Here is a 20,184-nt window from a genome sequence, read left to right as displayed (position 1 = left end):
TTTCAAAATCCATACAAAACATAATATTCAAGAGATGCTAACGTTAAAAAATACCAAAATATATACGTTTATATGCTAAATTTAAACAATATTTAACTTTACAGAATATTTTATGTTTTCTTATTTAGTTGCAAAATATTACAGTTTGCCACCCTGATCCAATGTTTGGACGAGAGAGAGATTCTGTCTTTCAAGAATAGAGAAAGGAGATGAATGCCTGCTCCACAGACCCTCATAATAGCCTCGCAAAAGGGACCGGTAATTCATAGTAAGCAACTCGTTGTCATGGCAACCGGGTGTGTTTACTGAAGGCCAAAAGGAAAGTCTCATTCGGACTTTCAGCTGGTCTGCTAGCCACGTGGCCTGGCTGGTGAGGGGTTCATGTGAAGTGCTGCAGTGAACGTTAACTGAGCGGATTAAGCCGAACAAGATATTAAAAAATAGAGCAAAATATGGTTTAGTGAAGGATTCATTTTATTTTAATTTATTGATAAAATATATTTTATTAAAGCACGAAAAAAGGGGTGAAGGTGGCCTTCATGTACTTCACTTGAATAACCGCCACTGCGTTGGTGTAACATAATATATACTTTGTGGTGGGAACGGAATTTTGACATTTGCTGCTATAATTCAGCGTGTCCGCTTGTTTCGCATCGCTAGGGGGGAATGTTACAACTTTGAAACAACCGAATTTGCAACGGATGCTGAACACAACGAATTCGTCTCGTGACCAGTTCTTCTGAATGTGTGAGTGTAATTTACACGTGTCCGCATACATACATACATACATACACACATGCATACATACATACATGTATGGTTGGCTATTATAATGCATGTATAATGTAAATATGTTCATAATTTGTACGAGTATATAAATGTGCATACCTCCATTCTGGTTAGATGATCGTCCACCTCTGCTTTGGCATGTGGACGTGAGACCAGCAGCCGCCTTGTCGGTCTTGGCCCTTCATGGGCTGTAGCGCCATGGATTTACTTTATTATTTAAATGTGCATTTCATGTAACAACTTTGCATATATTTGTGTTGCTACATTTCATTATCAACATTATTTTAATAAGGAAACACTATTCATATTTACTGAATTTGATTTCATGAAAATTCTTGTTGTTTAGAAGCATTAATTTCAGATGCAAATCTGGCTTTCAGGTAGAAGCTCCCTGTGAAGCAGGATTGAATAATTTCAAGGGAAAAATTGTTCCGGGGCTGGGTATCGATCCCGGGACGCTTCACTTAGTGCACGAATGCTCTACCGACTGAGCTATCACAGGAACTATACACGATACTGTCACAATTCTTCCCTTTATATCCACACAACTCAAATGGGCTAACAAGACGCCAGAAACCAAACTTTGAGAGCACACAATTCTGTGTGACTTAAATTGTGGCTTCCTGTTAACGTACCTACAGTAACGAATATATTATGCAAATCTGGCTTTCAGGTAGAAGCTCCCTGTGAAGCAGGCTTGAATAATTATTTTCAGAGTTTGAAGAATATTTTTTAAAATGTATAACTTCTATTATTGTTATAATTGAGGCACTTAGAATATCTTTTCATGAACATCTGAGTTGTTGATCTTTTAGAATGTCTGGAACACACGGTATAATGAGTTTTTATGACACTTGAGGCACCTGATATATAGGCCTGCGGATATGGTATGTGCTGCTCATTTCACGGTCTTCAGTGCGTGAGATTGGGGATTGGATTGAAAAGTCGAGGCTTTGTTGTTGTTTAGAATCATAATTCTAGATGGCTCAGGGCATATGGGTTTACATTTTTTCCTTTTGTTTCATCTCAACTTGCCCTGCCTGCTTTTTTGTGTCTTTTTCTTTCGCTCTGCCTTTGACTCATTATCTCCTTGTCGTTCAATTCCTTTGTTTCTTTTGCAACGTATGTTTTATTGCGTATGGGTCACACTAGTGTATCATTTACTTGTAATAAACTGTGCGTTTAGTTCTTTCTTCGAAATCCTTTTACCGACATTTTCATTTAATGCACTAATCTGTTGTTTGTCAACTTTTCTCATTCTAGCGCTGATCTTGTTTCTATGATGTTTATTGTGCTATATTGTCTCCAAGGAGAAGTCCAACTATATATTTTGTTGCCAAGGTGGAATAATATTTTTTCGATTTTAAATTAAGCCCCACTTACTGAGGTCTATATTTACACATTTATTTTATGTATGTACTTTTATTTAATACGCCAGTTTATCACTTGTCTTACTATCTCATTATTTCATTGCTTAACTTTCCATATTTATTCCGTCTGTTCTTACGTTATATTTCTCTGTGTCTTTCCCTACTTTCTCAATTTTTTTTCTTTTCACTTCATATATTTCTTCTACTGTTTTTATATTAATTTTAATTGATATATTTCATTTATTTATACATACACTGGTATTTATTTTAATTTGATTTATTTAAAGACTCTTTAACTGAGAGATCAATGCACGGCTGTTGACTTTGCTGTTTATATGTATATCAGAGTCCGTGGATATCCAAAGTACCGCAATCGTTTGAGCCAGCAAATGCCGACAAATCCGCCATTGTTAGTCCAGCGCGCGCTATACACTATACAGTTGTATAGGGAAAGAATGTAATTTAAATGCGAAAAAATGCAGTGCTGCTGTGTTCAGAACTGTTCACAGAGAACTGAAAAAAGTGCACATTTGTTTTCTCTGTGACAAGGTGAAAGAAATAAGGAAAAAGGAAAGAAGTGACTATAAATATAAAAAGGAACGATCCGCTACCTAAGCGATCATAGTCTACATTGTGAGATTAATGAATGACTGTATTTTGATATTTATTTTTTTTTTAAATTGAGCCCCAAAATATTTTTATAAAACTAATCTAGAATTTAAGTTGTTTCAGCAATGAAATTTCTACATAAAACAAATGAAAATCACGTACCAATTAGGATCAGTGTCAAATTTTTACCATCTTCTCCCTTTCAAATCAAGCATTTCTGAATTTAATCCTATTTGCTATTTGCAAGTATGACATAATACATTTGTGAAAGTTCTGAATTCATTCTTGAGACAAGATTGTATTGTTTCGCTCGATTGGAAAATACAAAGACCGTAGAAACTAGAAACTCTATTAAGGTTAGACTGATGTGAAATTTCAATTTCCTAAACTATTCTAGGTATATCAATAAACTTTTAATTTGTAATTTTAAATTGTATAAATTTAGGTTTTCAAAAATTGCAGCCTTTGAAGTAGGCCTAACACCTGTTGGATTCTATGAAGAAATATTTCGAGAAGTCGAGAAGCTACACTGGCTCAATCGGAAATCTAATATAATACATAAATGTATGAAATATAGCGTAATTTCCAAAATGGTCGCAGAATTCAGAGTGGAGGTCGTGGGCGGAGAATGTAAATTAACAGTCAGAGCCCGCAGCCTTTTAAAAATGTGACCCTAAACAGCTGATAGACCGGTCGTATGGTCATAAAAATTGGCAGAAGGCATCTTTAGATCATAAATGAATTTTTAAATATAAAAACTAAGGGGGCTATTGATAGACATTTCGCAGCACGCGCTATCCACTGATTACTTGTACAGAATTCAAATCACATCCTATCGCTAACACTGGTTTATGAATACGAAAAACCTTGATCATCCACCGGAAGCCCGCGCTAAAAATGTCTATGAATACAACCCAAAGAAAGGATTTTTTTTTTACCAAAAATGACAAAATCTCACATCAGTGTATCCTTGGGGACATTATACTGAAATTACTAACTTCCATATTTTTAAAGCTAAACTCACAAAATGTTTATCACTAGTACAGTATATCTGGTTGATAATAACACATGTACAAAATTTCGTCTCTCTCTATGATAAGTGGTTTGCATTTTATTAATAACTTAATTATATACTGTATTGCTTAATGCAAAAAGTCTCTAGCGTCATTGATATTCACTTATAAGATTCTTTATATACATTGGAACAAACATTACTATTGGAATTTTCTGTACAGCGAATGGGTAAATTACTAGGAATTTTTATGACTATTAAATTTTTTTTTTATTTTTCATAATAAAAAATTATAGTAATTTACTTGTTAATTTTACAGCAAAACCTTATAGTAAGCTTTGATTCCATGCATGTAAGGAGCCATATAAGTGAAAATCACTTAAGAATAATGTCAATTGTAGTGCAAGCGATTTTTTATATAAAGCGGTTCAATATTTTAATATAATAAGTAATAAAATGCAAACCACGTATCATAGGCGGATGCAATTTTGTACACTTGTCACTATTAAGCAGATATACCAGTGATCAAAATTTGGTAAATCTAGCTTCGTAAGTATGGTAGTTATTGATTTCACTGTTGTGAACTCTTAAAACTAAAGAACTTCGAGAGATTTCTGTATAGGCCTAGTGTCCCCTTATATGCGGAAGTCGGAGAGTTTGCACGAGGAATGCAGTTTGAAATGTTTAGATTTATTGTTATTTTATTTGCAACATTGTTGTTTTCATTTGTTACTTGTAATTTATTAAGTTCATGTTGCTGTAATACCTATAACTGTGATGTTTATGAAGGAGTGTATTGAACACTTAAATGCATTATTTATGCTGTAATAATTATTAAATGAAGTTTTTATACATTAGTATGTTGACTGACAATAATGTTCTAAAATGTAAGAAGATCCTTTAGAAGTTTCTGTCCTTCAAATTAAAAATATCTGAGTTTTACTTTAAATATTCCTATCCCATGCGTATTGAAAGGGAATAACAATGGCGGCCGACTCGGTGATTGCGCTACTCTGGTATATCCAGGGACTTTGATGTATATATTCGATTGCTGTCATCTACCGGTACGTCTGCGAACCTCTATGCCATCTAGTACACATATCTGCATGTATATGTTCACCCTGTACAAGCAGTAGGTAACTATGGAGACATTATCTGCAGGTTTTTAACAGAAATCAGTAACAATACAGCATTAATTTTTTTACTTGGTTATTTAACGAAGCTGTATCAACTAGTGGGTTATTTAGCGTCTTTGGAATTGGTGATAGCGAGATGGTATTTGGCGAGAAAAGGCTGAAGATTCGCTATAGATTACCTGACATTCGTCTTAAGATTTGGGAATACCTCGGGAAAAAAATAATCAGGTGATCAGCCCAAGCGGGAATCGAACCCGTGTCCGAGTGCAACTCCGGATCAGTAGGCAAACGCGCTATTACCTGCTGGTGGCTCATTCATATTTGAAATAAATAGATACCTAAATACGTAGCTATTTTATGATCAAGGGAACCACTGAAAACACCAATCATATTGGTCGACCACAACATTTAAACCCTGAACCTCCCGAATGCAAGTACAGTGTTCTGTCACAGCTATCGTCTTTGGTTAAATTTTTTTAATTCTCATTCTTTCCTTGCTTTATTTTCTTGTATTTCTGCTTGCATGCTAATAGACTAATCATATACAATAAACATTTTACCATCGTCTTAGGAGTATCTAATCTCCTCACCTTGTTTCTTGTTCCTACAAGTCTGTCACTTTCCTCGTCTGTCCCACGCCATTTATCTTTGGAGCTAATCCACTAATGACGTCACGACCAGGCGGTAATGATAAATGAAGCTGCATTGTTGTGCCTCCTCTCCTAGAAGCGATCAGAACCTACACGCGTTTCGTCTTCATCCCCTCGACGCGTTAACGAAATATTGTTGCACCATTACAGCAGACCGTGGGGTGGAGACGGGTGCTCGGAATGGCTTTTGCTTAGAGAGACAGACAGAGAGAGAGATATTTATAGTAAGATGGCGCAAATAAAGAATGCAGTGAGTTGTGTATTCATGGTATTTTACAGACTTGAAGGCTACTTTACAGCATTCTGTTTATAAGCTCCATATTTTGAAATAGGCCTAAAATGCGAAAATTTTAACCTCTAATTCAGAAAATTGTTTTAAAAAGAGAAAATAATAGGTTTATAGTAGAGTTTTTATAAGTGATAAAATTAATACTAATAGTTTTTATTGTTAGAAAATATATATATATATATATATATATATATATATATATATATATATATATATATTGCTCTAGTATCCCCAGAAAGAGTATATATTCGTACTTAGAGGGCATTCCACAAAATTTTAAAGCAAGTATTTAATTGTTGTTATTTAGTCAAGTGTCCGAAGACAGGTCTGAATCACACAAGTGATACCAACCTCTAGAGAAAGAACTAAGGAAGAGACTAGTGAAGTGCTTTGTATGGAGTGTGGCATTGTATGGGACAGAAACCTGGACATTACGACGAAGTGAAGAAAAGGGAATAGAAGCATTTGAAATGTGGATATGGAGAAGAATGGAACGTATGAAGTGGACAGACGGAATAAGAATGAAGCTGTATGGGAAACAGTGGGTGAAGAAAGAATGATGCTGAAGCTGATCAGGAAGAGGAAAAGGAATTTGTTGGGTCACGGCTGAGAAGAAACTACCAATTGAAGGATGTACTAGAAGGAGTGGTGAACGGGAGAAGAGTTCGGGGTAGAAGAAGATGTCAGATGATAGACGACATTAAGATATATGGATCATATGAGGAAAGCAGAAAATAGGAAAGATTGGAGAAAGCTGGCTTTGCAATGAAAGACCTGCCCTTGGGTAGAACACTAAATGAATGAATGATTAGAATACCTATATCTGAGAAGTAAACAATTTAACCACCTGCGCGCTACATTTAGGCATAGTTACAAATGTTTATATGGGTAAACCGGCTTCTGAAATTGAAGCAATTATTTTCCTATCTGGGATCTCTAATTGCTACCTTTCCTTCACTGCCATCAGTTTCACCAGGCTGTTGACATTATACTTGATTTTCATTTCTTTTTCTCTTGTCTTGTGGTCTAAAACTTCTTCTTTTCCTTTCCTTTCTTCCATCCTTTTTTTCTCTTTTCTCCTGGTCCTCTTTAATTCATTCCTATTTTATAATACTTGTCGTATTTCTTTTTATTTTATATCCTGTTTTTCTTTTAAGGCGAGTTGGATTTAAGCAACGCCAATGTTGTGAAAGTATCACCACATTTTATTTTGTCATAGATTACGTTTTAATACTCATAACGTCATTATATTTTGCTTTATTAGATCCTCTTTCTAATATTTGAAGATGTGCTAAACGTTCTGATACATTGCGTCACTTCTTCGAAGAAAATAACATAACTAAGTTTTCATTTTATTATAGTACATGCAGATCCGTTGGTATAATAGTCTCTCTTCCTACATTACATATATCAAAGAAATTTTACTCACATAGACCTAGCAGTAGTAGAAGGCACTCTTGCCAAAAATAAAACGGTTCCATTAAATATTATGTTCTTGGGATATAATTCTTTTTTCATGAAATCTAATGTAGATCAGAAAAATGTTAATATATGTCAATAAATAAGATGGAATAGTAAAATAGTCTGAAAATTTTGTACGACTAGCTCAAATAGTGTTTCTATAAAATGTACTATTAACTTCGAAAATGTAGATTTCGGAAAACAGTACTAAAAGTAAAATGCATATTACGGTATTCTTAATTATATATATATATATATATTTATTTATTTATTTATTTATTTATATATATATATTTATTTATTTATTTATTTAACCTGATAGATATAAGGCCATCAGGCCTTCTCGTTCCCTCTACCAGGGGATTACAACTACAATATTAAGAATACAATTACGCCACGATATGAATAAACACATACATTGCAAACAAATATTGTCGAATAATATGTAAAGAAATTACAAATTGTATACAAAATTGTTCCAAAAAGAACGGTTTTTAATATAACAAAAATTTAAAGAAAATTGTATTAATTTGACCTATTGAAGACCAACTCCCTGAGCCATATTAGCCTACCGTCCTATATACTCGTATAGATCACATTCGTTTCATAGCTAAAGTTGCTTAAATTTTCTAAGTACTGTACCTCTGTTTCTCCATTATTCCTTTACATTAATTTGGTATCTGTGCTGCATGAATATTTCTCGTATGTAGTACTTGGTGCTTAGTCGTAAATATATACTGTATATACGAATCAGTCACTTGAAAATCGATCTCTACACCAGGATAATATCTTGTCATGGCCCGGGACTCGTCCGTAGAGGCTGAGACGCGCTGCGGTGTACTACTGCCTGTGAATTTGGACGGGGAGGGCCCAGGTAAAATAAATGGTGGTACGGTAGCCTGAATGTTGACAAGGCAGATATTATATGCATTGTCGTGTGGGACTTATTTTGATAATTTTGTACATACATTACTATACTTATTTTGCATTTGGCGCATTTATTGTTAATATGAACTAAGATAATATACCCAGAACCTGTTTCATGATAATCGGTCAATTTATTGCGGAGTTATATCATATTATTATTGCATCTGCACATAACATTTGCGATTCAGAGAAAATTTTTCTGCATATCTAGGTTAAAATTATGCGCTTTTAGACAATCTTTCCCTTTCTTTTGTTATTTTCGTGTTTGATTTTCTATTCGTTTTTTATTTCCTCATTTTTCACATTTTCTATTAATTTTAATTTATTTTCTTTCTGCAGTTCTTTATCTTGTTCTTTGCATTTCGTTTCTTGCGTTTCTTTTTCTTCTCCAGTCCACCTCTCTCGTCTCATCTATTATCTTTTTGTCTCCAAATTCTTCCAACCATTCAATTTCTTTTGCTCTCATTCAATTTTTCCCTTAATATCTTGCCGTTCTTTTTTTAAATGAATTTGACAAATATAAAAAACAATAGTTTCACAGTCGGAACAGAAGTCATACCCATATGCTGTATTTGATTTCATGTCACTTCATATCAACTGAAACCATTATTACGCGATTGATAAACATTAGTGTCATATAGTGTTTACAGCCACAGATTTCAAACGTATCTAGATCACTAACAGACATTCTCGGAAGCTTTAGGGGCTCAGGCCTGTTAATTAACTGTCATTTGTCGAACGGGAAAGAAATTACGTGTTACGTAATAGCAGTTTTTGCACCAAACAAACGCTCTGTATACTGAATATCCCTTTTCTAGTGTATAGCACATAACAAGCATCTGTGTAACCAATGTAGGTTCCTGTATTTCGGATTAACAGCCTGTTTATCGTTCTAACTTATTTTTTATTACTCCAAGACCGGATTGCACGATAATATCTGGCTGGAGTTCGTGTTTTGTAGAAAATCAGGAAATGTTTTATTATATTAATCTTAGATTATGTGAACATTGTTTAGTGCTGATTTAAGAGAAATGCATGTAATAGAAGCAAGAAGTATGTGGGGAAAATCTAGTTTACAACGTTCGATATTCGTTTGTATCCTTGGTAACATACGTAACCAAAAAACGGGCAACATAAGAAGAGAAAAGTGTATAAAATTAAAATAAATTAAGATACATGTATGTCTGTCTATTACAATTGTTCTCAAACATAAATCATTTAGAGAACAAAAGAAGCAGATTCTGTTACCACTAAAGAAAAGAAAAATGAAAAAAAAAAATTGAAATTGCTGCAGAGTGTAATTCCAGAGATATAATGCCAAGGACTGGAAAAGTCTGAAGTTGTGTTATGACAACAAAAAGAAACGTGTGAAATTGTGTTACGAAACATAAAGAAACGTGAAATCTGGGAATAACCTATGCAGTAACCTAAGAAATACAACAACTTCTTATAGTAATGTGCGCATAGTTTTACACTTAAAACATTAATACTGATCTTTCTCTACATACAATTGAAAAAAAAAAACTTATAATTTTATTTCGAGGAAAAATATTTACTCTTTCTTATTTTTATAAAGAATTAGCTAGCTTCTGGTAAACTAATTTCAACTAGGCTACTAAGAAATACCACTAGTAATATTTTATCTTGTGTTACATCAACAGATAACAGAAAGACAAAAAAGTAAAATCATGGCTGTTGAAATGGATGGCTGAAGACGTAGTGCGAGGGTATCCAGATTTCAGACAATAAGAAAGGAGGTGATTAGGGGGAAAAAAATGAATGCAGAAGAAAATGTTATTCAGAGGATACAGGCAGAGCCATTGCAATGGTATGGACACATGACACGTATGTCTCAAGAAAGGTGACCAAGGAAGGTTTTGGAATGGTCACCAACTGGGAAGGGAAAACGTGGATGTCATAGAACACTTTGGAGAAAAGGAATAACACATATGATGAGAGATCGTCAACCTCAGGAAGGTGACTTGGAGAACCGGCAATTTTGGAGGACGGGAATAAAAGGCAACCGCTAAAGAAGTGGAGAAGCCCGTGAAGTAAAGTAAGTTACATCAAGACAAAATAATCTTCGACTAATGTTTGTTCAACCAGAATTTAAGTTCAGCTTGAATGAAGGTGAATTTCATTGCCTAATCTCAGCGTAACTATACAATGTGGCCTTTAAAGATGGCGGCTGCCGATCATCGAATGCAAAGTTGGCGATAGATGTAACATTGACATCTGTTTGCAGTCCAGTGGCGAAGCTCTTAAGATGTTTTTGAAGCTTAGCCTACCCAAAAAATTGAGTTACTGTATTATATCTAGTAAGAGTATAGCCTAAGTTGGTAATAACGATGTATCGTAACACTTGGTTTCACTCCGATCCTTGCATATATTAAATTCACTGTTGGCAGTTATTTCAGAATGGACAGTTCAGTGAGAAGGGCTTGTGGAAAAGCCTTTTACCGACGGCTTCGCTCATAGTCAGTAGCACTCACAAGCTTGAGGGAAGGCCGGAGAGGAGGGGTATCGATTCGCTGCGACTCGGTAGTAGGAAGCGTGGCTAGCCTCAACATCGCGATATATTACGCCGCACATGTTGGTGCTCTGTGAATGTGCTGCATTATTGGGTGTTAGTTTAATCAAAAGTGTGTGTATTACATACTAATTTTGTGTAAAATGGCTCGTACTGAGAGAACATTGAGGTCATTATTTGCAAAATTGAAAAAAAAAAAAAAATCAATTTGGGCGTATGAAACAAAATGAACTTACAAAGGTAGATCGACATTACATTTACTTATTAAAATAGCGGATGGAGGAAGACAAAATAGAAAATTTCAATTTTCATGGTATAAGAAATATCTCTGGTTAACAGGGTGCTCTGGGACAAATAAGTTATATTGCTATACCTGTATTCTGTTTGGGGGTGAAAATGAGTGGTCGTCTTCTGGTGGGGTCTGTGTCACAAAAAATGTTTGATAGAGAAACCGAGAAACATGTGTTGTATAAAAAAATATAATGTAAGCAGAATTTTTCAGCCTACCCAGTATTTACACCTTAGCTTCACCACTGGACTGTGCACAACTGAAAGAAGTGAGTGAAGAATGATTCCAAAACTTTATCAGGAGAAGAACATCTTATTCTTTATATAGAGACTAGTTGGTACATATTATTTACAAGTATTTGTAAAGTTTGGCAGCGCCACGTCTGTACCAATACGCAGGTCTTTCATCCAGACAGCTCTGGTTCGATCCCCGACCAGGACATGATAAAATTTGTTGTGGATAAAGTTGGCTCGCAGAAGAATATTCTCGGGGTACTCCTGTTTCCTTCTATCATCCCACAAACAAACTCCACCTCCCTCTCATTTCATCTATTATGTCTGTCTGTAGTAGTTAAAACAGGTTGAGGTAAGGTTTCCGATGTTGTTGCTGGGGCTTATCAATAGACTTCGGATTTTAGGTAAAAATCTATTTTAATCCTTAAAAGATAAGTTCATAAAACATGCAGTTACACGTTTCATACAAAACTATGCATAAATTGGTATTTCAATATCACCTAAAAAGCCTATTTTGACCTATTAAGTATGTTTTATCTCTAATAGATCAAAACACCCAAATTTGTATTTTAAATTCGAAATGTGTTCCTGATTCTGCTGGAAATAAAGTACGGGATAAACTGTAGCAAGTTCTGCAGACAACTGCAGGACTGAAGGACCTGTGTACTGCTTCAGATATTCTAGCAGGGTAGAACACGGATTTACACTGTAACATTCCTGTCCAACTAGTGTCAAAATTGAAATACGCTTCTGTTACTTCAGTGGATGTAGAACGTTCATTTTCACCATACAAATTTATGTTGAGTGACAGACGGCATTGGTTTTTAGTTGAAAATTTAGAGAAAGTATTAGTAATTTATTGTGAAGCTAATTATGGACATTAACGGACAAGACTTGGTAAAAATTGATTATATTTGACTTGTTTGTGTACTGAATTTATGTCTAAAACTTATTTTTCACATTTAATTGTTTAGTTTATGTATAACTAATTAGATATTTGTTGTTATTGTACTTTCAGTAGTAGTGGTGGTAACGGTGTATAAGCATTTAAAATTATTAAATTCTAGAAGTGAATTCCTGACAACTTGGAACATGTTTTTAAACAAAACATTATTTTTTGTTAAAGCCTATTTTCAGTTCTTTAGAGACTATTTCCTGCACTTTTAAGCCTATCTAAAGTTACATTTTAACGACCTAAAAATCCATACCCTACTTATCAGGCACTCGCCTGAGAATGGGCCAAGCGAAACCAGAGCTTAGCGGCTAGAGGTGTGGAATTTAATTCAGATTCATAGTGAGCCTGTCAGACATTGCAGGGTGGAAGGGGAGAATCCCAGGCTCTACTGTTTCGAGCAGGAACGGGAAGGAAGTGGTTATGACGCGCAGGCAGATACAAACCCAGGACCTGTTGCCATGGAATGTGTAAATGATCTGAACAATGCGGCTGTTGGAGAAGGAGGAAACATGAATATTCAGGAGCTTGATAGCAAACGCGCGTCCTTCCGGTTCCAACGCTTGTTAGTTCTGCGTCAACCCGTGGCTCTGAGACGGAATGCGGCCAACGAGATTAAAGATTAAATAGAATTGGGGTAGAAAAGGAAATAACACTCTCAACATATAGAGGAAACTGTGTTAGGGAATGATTGTTTGTTGTCAGTGGATGTGTTTGTGTAGGGTTACCATGAGAAGAAATTCTATAGGAGGACATTGCTGAAAAAAGGAGGACTTTTTAAAAATTTGTATGAACAAAATTAAAGATAAAAACATTGGTTCACCTAGTCAGTTTTCCCACTAGTTTCTGGATCATTATCACATCTGTACCCTACTTATCAGTGGAGCCCACTATGTGCACAAGAGCCTGAAGGGACCAAGTTATATCTTGTAACAAATAACTATGGAACTGTTCACAGGACATGTCCTGCAAAAAGTAAATGGGCTATTCCATATGAAATCGATCAGTAAAAAACCTCGCATATTTTTTATACTCTAATTTTTTCCCTATTTATACAAGGTGCTGAGGAGAGTGCATTTTTTAAAATATACTATCGAAAGTCAAACGCTTTTCGTATTATTGAGCGACAAATTTAGTGTATTTTATAAAAACGAGCCTCTTTCAGCGCTCAGAACTCTGGAACCATTTGCTGCAGAACATTGAACGAGAGCTTATTTTGAAGCTGACATTTGGTAGGTTACGTTAAGAAGTAATCCTTATTTTTATTTTACACAGAGAGACAGATAATCTAATTTTACTTACTGTTAGGCTTTTTGCCAGTTTGTAAAAATGTAAAAAAGTGGCACGGCAATAAGTTTCGAGGGTATTAAATAAATTATTTTCACACACCTGAACTTGAACGGTGCAGTACCACACGCACTGGCCGAGAGCTGAAGATAAGCGAGCGTTGGGCGTCATTTTACTCCTGTGTCTATGAAAACCTGTGATAAAGCTAGCACAGCCATGACTGCTAGACGACACATCACGTGTTTATGTCCCCTGGCCTTGCATACCTCGGCTAGCTCCCACCTCACAGTCAGCTGGTTAGTTCACGCGCGTACTATTTATTTTCTTTATTTGATATTTTCAATACTTTCTTATCAACGTGCCATCAGTAAAAAAAACATGTGTTTATTTGTACTTTCAATGCGGAATCTAACTATATATTTTTAAAATATTTTTTCCTTGGCAAAGGCGCCTTAATGAGGAAAAATCTAAATTTCTCCATTTCCATAAAAAGTAAGAAAATCTGTTTATATGTCAATATAAACTTTAATTACTCAGCATCAAAATAAACCATGATTTTGATCATTGGCTGAAAGGGTTTCGGAGCTACAACAGTTTAAAGTTGCAAATTTTATGAAAATACGATAAATTTAAATATTTTTAATTTAAACACTATGAAGGTCTGATGCCTCAAACTTTGCACATAGCGCTGTATCACAATTCTCTACGTACAAAAAAGTTTTATTTTATTTAGAAATTGTAAAGGTCAATTTTCTCTATATTTCGGTAGATTTGAGATGGAATAGCTCAAATAGGCTAAGAGCGAGTTACTCATCACTACTGGCTTGCTGGGTCACACAGGTCAGGGCAAACAGTCATAACATCAAACTCTTCCTTCTTATCATGTCGCGTCTTAAAACACAACATTCTTCCACACGACCCGTCACTAACCACTATGTCTGTCGACTGAATAATGTTATGATGACTTATATTTTCATGATATGAGTGTCCTTCAGCTACGAGCAAGATATTATATTCATTCATCCTCTTCCCTCTTCCCTTTTCCTCTCCCCCCCCCCAGTGCATGTTTGTGATTAAATTTCTTTCTTATGGCGCAACACAGAGCTCGCTCACTAGCGAAACAACCAAGGACAAGGACCAATAACGCTGAATCGACCTGTAACATCTTGATTTTTAAAATCAGTAAAACAGAAATACTTTAGGTTTAATAAAAGCTTTTCTTAGCAAAGTGTCTATTTTGTTTTGTTATTTGTTTACATTAGTGCTTTTCTAATCAGTGACGGATTTTGCGAGTAACAAAACATGTTTCAATATCTTTCAAACGGTTCCTTTGCGACCCACGTTGATTGAGTCTTTGTTTTGATCAGTTATATTACTTGTGTGATAACATAAAATAAATATAGTAAAACAAACGTTACGTTGTATCGTATTTTCCTGTACTATATTTAATTGTTTGTTAAAGGTTCACTATTTCAATACACGTGGTAGTTCATCACGGTCTTCTTTGTTACAGGAAAGTCTGCCGGAACTGCAAGTGTCCTCGTGAGGAACACAGTGGCGGCGGAATGGCTGCCACTGGCAACCCCCTGGGACAGGGTGCCGGTCCTCCCCCGTCCCTACCTCCTTCATCAGGAGGTGGGGGTGGCGGTGGCGGTGGCCTCGGACTGCTGGACCCTACCGACAAACTGCTGGGCAAGGGCGTGCAGTACGGGCAGGCCACGGACCCGCACCGACACTCCCAGTCCGACGACGACTCGGGTTGTGCCCTCGAGGAGTACACGTGGGTGCCGCCGGGTCTCCGTCCCGACCAGGTAGCGTTTCGACATCAAGATGCATGTTTAATTTCCTTCTAGTGTTCTTACATACGTAGATCAGCCATAAAACCAGGTTATATACTATCCGGTGGAGGTTCCTGGTCTGCTTGTAAGATTGAGCAACCACCACCTTTATTACATTGAGTGAGGGGATTATCTATGAAACGTGAGCGCGGCATTAAGTTCGCGGGCTGCAGAGCGTATGCTCCGGCCGGCCGGCAACAAAATTTCGCGGTTGAACTGACGGCACAGAGTGACTAATAAAATACTAATTATTTCTATTTCTAAAAGTTTGTGGCTACTCATATGATGCAAGGAGGCACTGGAACTGTTTACCTTCATTTTACATACATTTCTTGCGTATTAATATAGCCATGTAAATGAAACCAAGCTTCGTCCAAAACAAAATCAGATTAGGACCAATTTTATGTTATAATTTATATTATACGTGTACTTTCATTCTTTTCATTGAAAGTAACATTTGTGCATGCAGAATGAGATGAGATTATCCCTACAATATGTGCGATGTACCTGTTAGCGAAATTTTTATTTTCGTCTGTTGATATCCAGTTTATTTTCATCTATTAATACAGTATATCCTTTTTATCACTCAGCACTTCTTCATAGCAAGTTACTAAATATTATTTCCGCAAAGTTGCTCTCGCGTACTTACCTATTAAATAGGGAACCCTAGAAGGAGGAAGGCTAAGGTGATAATTCGTTCGTCAAAGAATGTTAAATCATAGAATTTAAAATAAAATAATAAATTGACAAGTATTACGAAGAAAAAGCTAGGGAAAACTAAAAGGATAATGAGTGGTTTGTATTAGGGGAATTATTCATTGCCACACTCAGACAGACAAAGATGTTGCAAATACAAGGACATAATTATATTTTTACTTCAATTTTTATTGTACCTGAGTTTTTGAATGTACTTCACTCTCACCCCCTCTACTAGTAAACTTCCAATCGTCCTCAACACAGAACCAAGATCGCGTATGCAGTCAAAGTCGCCTTACGGACATAGTAAACAGTACTGAGTTAATGAGTATAGTACGTTCCAGAAATATGTTCGCGTTTTCCAGTAACGAAAGAGCTTTCAATATTGAATCATATTTTCGCACATGTACTGTCGTCCGTTTGCCTACGTCGCATCCCGGTTTCCCGGTTAATACAGTATTGTATTTTTATTAAACAAAAATCTAATGAAAATTATCAAACTCAAAATCGCGATATTTCCTAGTTTGCATAAATGGATGAACTACTTTTCTTCCCTCCTATACCTAGTAGAGTGATTTGTTTGTATTTTACGCCAGTATCATCGAACTTCAGTCGTGGAAGGGGGTAGCAAACGGTGTTTCCGGTTCTGAATCGTTAATCCAAAAGTATAGCCAGATTAATATTAGAAATGTTAGTAAAAATAAAATGATGTCCCTGTAGAAAATTGCGTAAAGTAAAATCAGTTTGCTTAAATAAAAATTAGACTACCATGTATAAATTTCTTGAAAACTCATAAATAACTTTATCAGATTTTTAGTTTAATTTATAGTAAGTAGGTACGGTATTTGATAAAAAGCATTTTCGACAGAATGGAAAGCAGACTTTTGATAGAATTTCTTACAATATAGTCTAACCGTCTCGGGTAGCAAGGGATTATTTTTATTATGTTTTATTTAACGACGCTCGCAACTTCCGAGGTTATATCAGCGTCGTCGGTGTGCCGCAATTTTGTCCTACAGGAGTTCTTTTACATGCCACTAAATTTAGTGACATGAGCCTGTCGTATTTAAGCACACTTAAATGCCATCGACCGGGGCCGGGATCAAACCCCCAATCTCGGGCACAGAAGGCCAGCGCTATACCGCCACCCAGGGCGACGCAAGGGATTATAAATTGTTTAATGTCAATAATATTAATTGGATTTCTTTCCTTGTACTGCACAGTTTCGAGGCAACCGACAGATCATAAACTGAAGATGAAGTCTAATAATAACGAGGGATTATAAGAGTGTTCGTACAGCTATTTGTTAATTATGAAGTTTCTTTTAAAATATTCAGTTGTCTAGCAACAGGTAGATGATAAATTATAAAGCTGTGTATAACATTACTGCACAACATGAAATGGTGTGCCCCTCCCAGCAAATTTCTTGACGTCGGGAGTATATCAGCCCGTCCGTGGGTAATGCGTTTAATCTGGAACCTTCACACTCTGTTCGCGTTACATAAGGAGAAGGCGTGTGTGCTTTTACCTACTGGAATGTGGAGCCCTGAAGCTTACTCTAAATTATTATAATTTATTCACAAGAACAAATATTTTGTTTAAATGTTCTCAGCCCACAGTAATATCTCACGACCTACAGCGTCCTTATTGCACCAACATGCTTTTTTATGTTGAAAGTATGATAATTCTGAAAAAAGGAAATAATTAAATTCAGTTTTCATGAATTTCTACATTGTCTTCGGGGTTAGACTGTACCCAATAATGTAGCATCGCATGTTTTCATACATCTAGAATCCTTCAGAGGAATTAATTTGACGTCAGTGGGAAGAAAGACTGGGAGTAATACAGCCTGCTTTTTCGAGGATTATGGAAGCGAAGTATTTTATTCGCTATAATTTCCAAAACATACGTCAACTCAGCCTTTTCGAAGAACGATTGAAAGGAGGCCGGAACGTGGCGCTATCGTATCACCTTTTCTAGTACCAGGATCAGAAACATTACAGCTCGTAGCCACCTTGGCGTGTATACAGGCGGTTTATCTTTTAAAACCTCGTATTCATTGATTTCTTACTCAACGATTCATATTACTGAAACCCTAGATCATATGCCTCTTTTCATAGACGAACAGTAGTCAGCCATCATCACTTCATCCTACCTGCCTTGATAACGCTTTTCTATTTCTTTCATGTCTTGATGAACCCTTCCTCCGTGTTCTTCGCTGTAATCTCCAAGACGATCAGGGAGGAAGTCATGATGGCTATGAAGGAAATGGATATTTGCATTCTAAACTTTTCATAGCAATGTTTTCTGCAATGTTTTTGAAATCTGGTTGTTTCCTATTCCGCAAGAAATTGTCAATCACATTCTTAAATCCTGTCCAAGCCAGTCGTTCTTCATGGGTCATGAAATTTTCAAAGTAGTAGTCATCTTTCATCAAACTTCTTACCTTGGGTTTCATAAATATTCCTTCTTTAAGTTTAGCCTCAGAGAGAGAGAGAGAGAGAGAGAGAACAATTTAGAACTTACGTGTGAAATGGACAGACAGAATAAGAAAGGAAGCTGTGTTGGAAAGAGTGAGCAAGAAAGAATGATGCTGAAACTGATCAGAAAGAGAAAAAGGAATTGGTTAAATCACTGGCAGAGAAGAAACTGCCTACTGAGGGATGCACTGGAAGGAAGAGTTCGGGGCAGAAGAAGATATCAAATGATAGACGACATTAAGATATATGGATCTTATGCGGAGACTAAGAGGAAGGCAGAAAATAGGAAAGATTGGAGAATGCAGTGAAAGACCTGCCCTTAGGCAGAACACTATGTATGTATGTATGTATGTATGTATGTATGTATGTATGTATGTATGTATGTATGTATGTATGTATGTACTGTTCGCGCAACTTATCTGGGCAGCTATAAGAGCGGGGTAGCGGGGTGTAGCGAGGTTGCTTGTAGCGGTAGCGTGGCAGGAGAGGGAAGGAGAGGGGCAGCGAGAGAGCACTAGGGAACCCAAGTGCCTAGGTAAGTTGCGCGGACAATATGTATTATTAAAAACAATCACCATCTTTATACAATGCTTTCACAAATTGATGAAGTCGCCATCTTTAGACCGATTTGAAATAGCCTGATAATGTGTAGACGTCAGGTAAGTTACCGATGTAGCTCTGAACATCAAGTAAATTTTCTGTCATTCTCTAAACTGAATTTAAAACTGTAAAGGCATAGCTATTTTGGTAGATAATAACAGCCATAGTTCCATAACCATATGGACTTTTCTCTTTACTCAAAACTGCTTAAAAAGTCATCCTAAAGTTATGATCTTTCCCGTGAATCATCTTGTATATGTGTAACTGAAAAATGTGCAAGAGTGTGGCTACTATTGTCGCCAGTAGACCTGTGAACCATGAGTTGAACGTAACAGAAAACCATTAATTAATTCGGTGAGAGAAATAAAGCCATGGTCCCTTGTCTCGGATTTACGATAAAATAATATAACAATATCCATGAATGATAGTGTTCCAAGCAAAATTTATCCAACGCTTCTCTCTCTACCAAAATTCAACTTTCTCCTTATTTTCTCACCTATCACCGGAAATAATGAATTATATACTGTTCGCTCAACAAATAAAAAGACCTGGGCATGCTAGCCCTTCTATTAATATTTTCACCACTGAAGTAAGGGCAACTTCGATCAGCTTCTCAGTGTTGCGAACGGATTGTAGATGACCAGGGACAAATTCCGAGTAGTGCGAGATGATACTTTACAAAAAAGATAGTGTTGTCACAGGGCGGAATAACGTCTGGGCTGACTGTATTCCATGCTACCTTGCAACAAAAATAGAGTTCAAATCTTCCAAACAAATTTCATGAAGTTTGTAGTTGACAACTACTGGAAGATGCTACAGTGGTGATTTCAGATTACTGAACGTAGTTAATAAGCCGATAGGATATATTTTATATGTTAATGAATCGAACTTCCAACTTCCATACACCATATCCTGCTAACAATATGTTACTATTTGATTACTGGTTTTAATGTCGTATAATAATTAAATTAATAATTAACATGTATAGTTTATGTTTCTACACGATTTTTGAACTACAGAGATTCTTACTGTGAAA

General features: G+C 36.0%; 1 protein-coding gene across 1 annotated transcript in view; it reads left to right on the top strand.

Moving 5' to 3' along the window:
* The window catches only part of LOC138699929 (protein espinas-like), a 534,949-nt gene that overhangs the window by 173,801 nt on the left and 340,964 nt on the right, over positions 1-20,184 (top strand). The window contains exon 2 of the mRNA XM_069826128.1: positions 15,048-15,345. Within this exon, the coding sequence (XP_069682229.1) occupies positions 15,048-15,345 (298 nt within the window). The remainder of the gene's footprint in view (positions 1-15,047; positions 15,346-20,184) is intronic.

This window comes from Periplaneta americana, chromosome 5, assembly GCF_040183065.1.
Source record: "Periplaneta americana isolate PAMFEO1 chromosome 5, P.americana_PAMFEO1_priV1, whole genome shotgun sequence".
In the NCBI taxonomy this organism is placed as follows: Eukaryota; Metazoa; Arthropoda; class Insecta; order Blattodea; family Blattidae; genus Periplaneta; species Periplaneta americana.
Note: the sequence above shows the minus strand (reverse complement) of the source record. Positions and strands in the feature narration are given on the sequence as shown.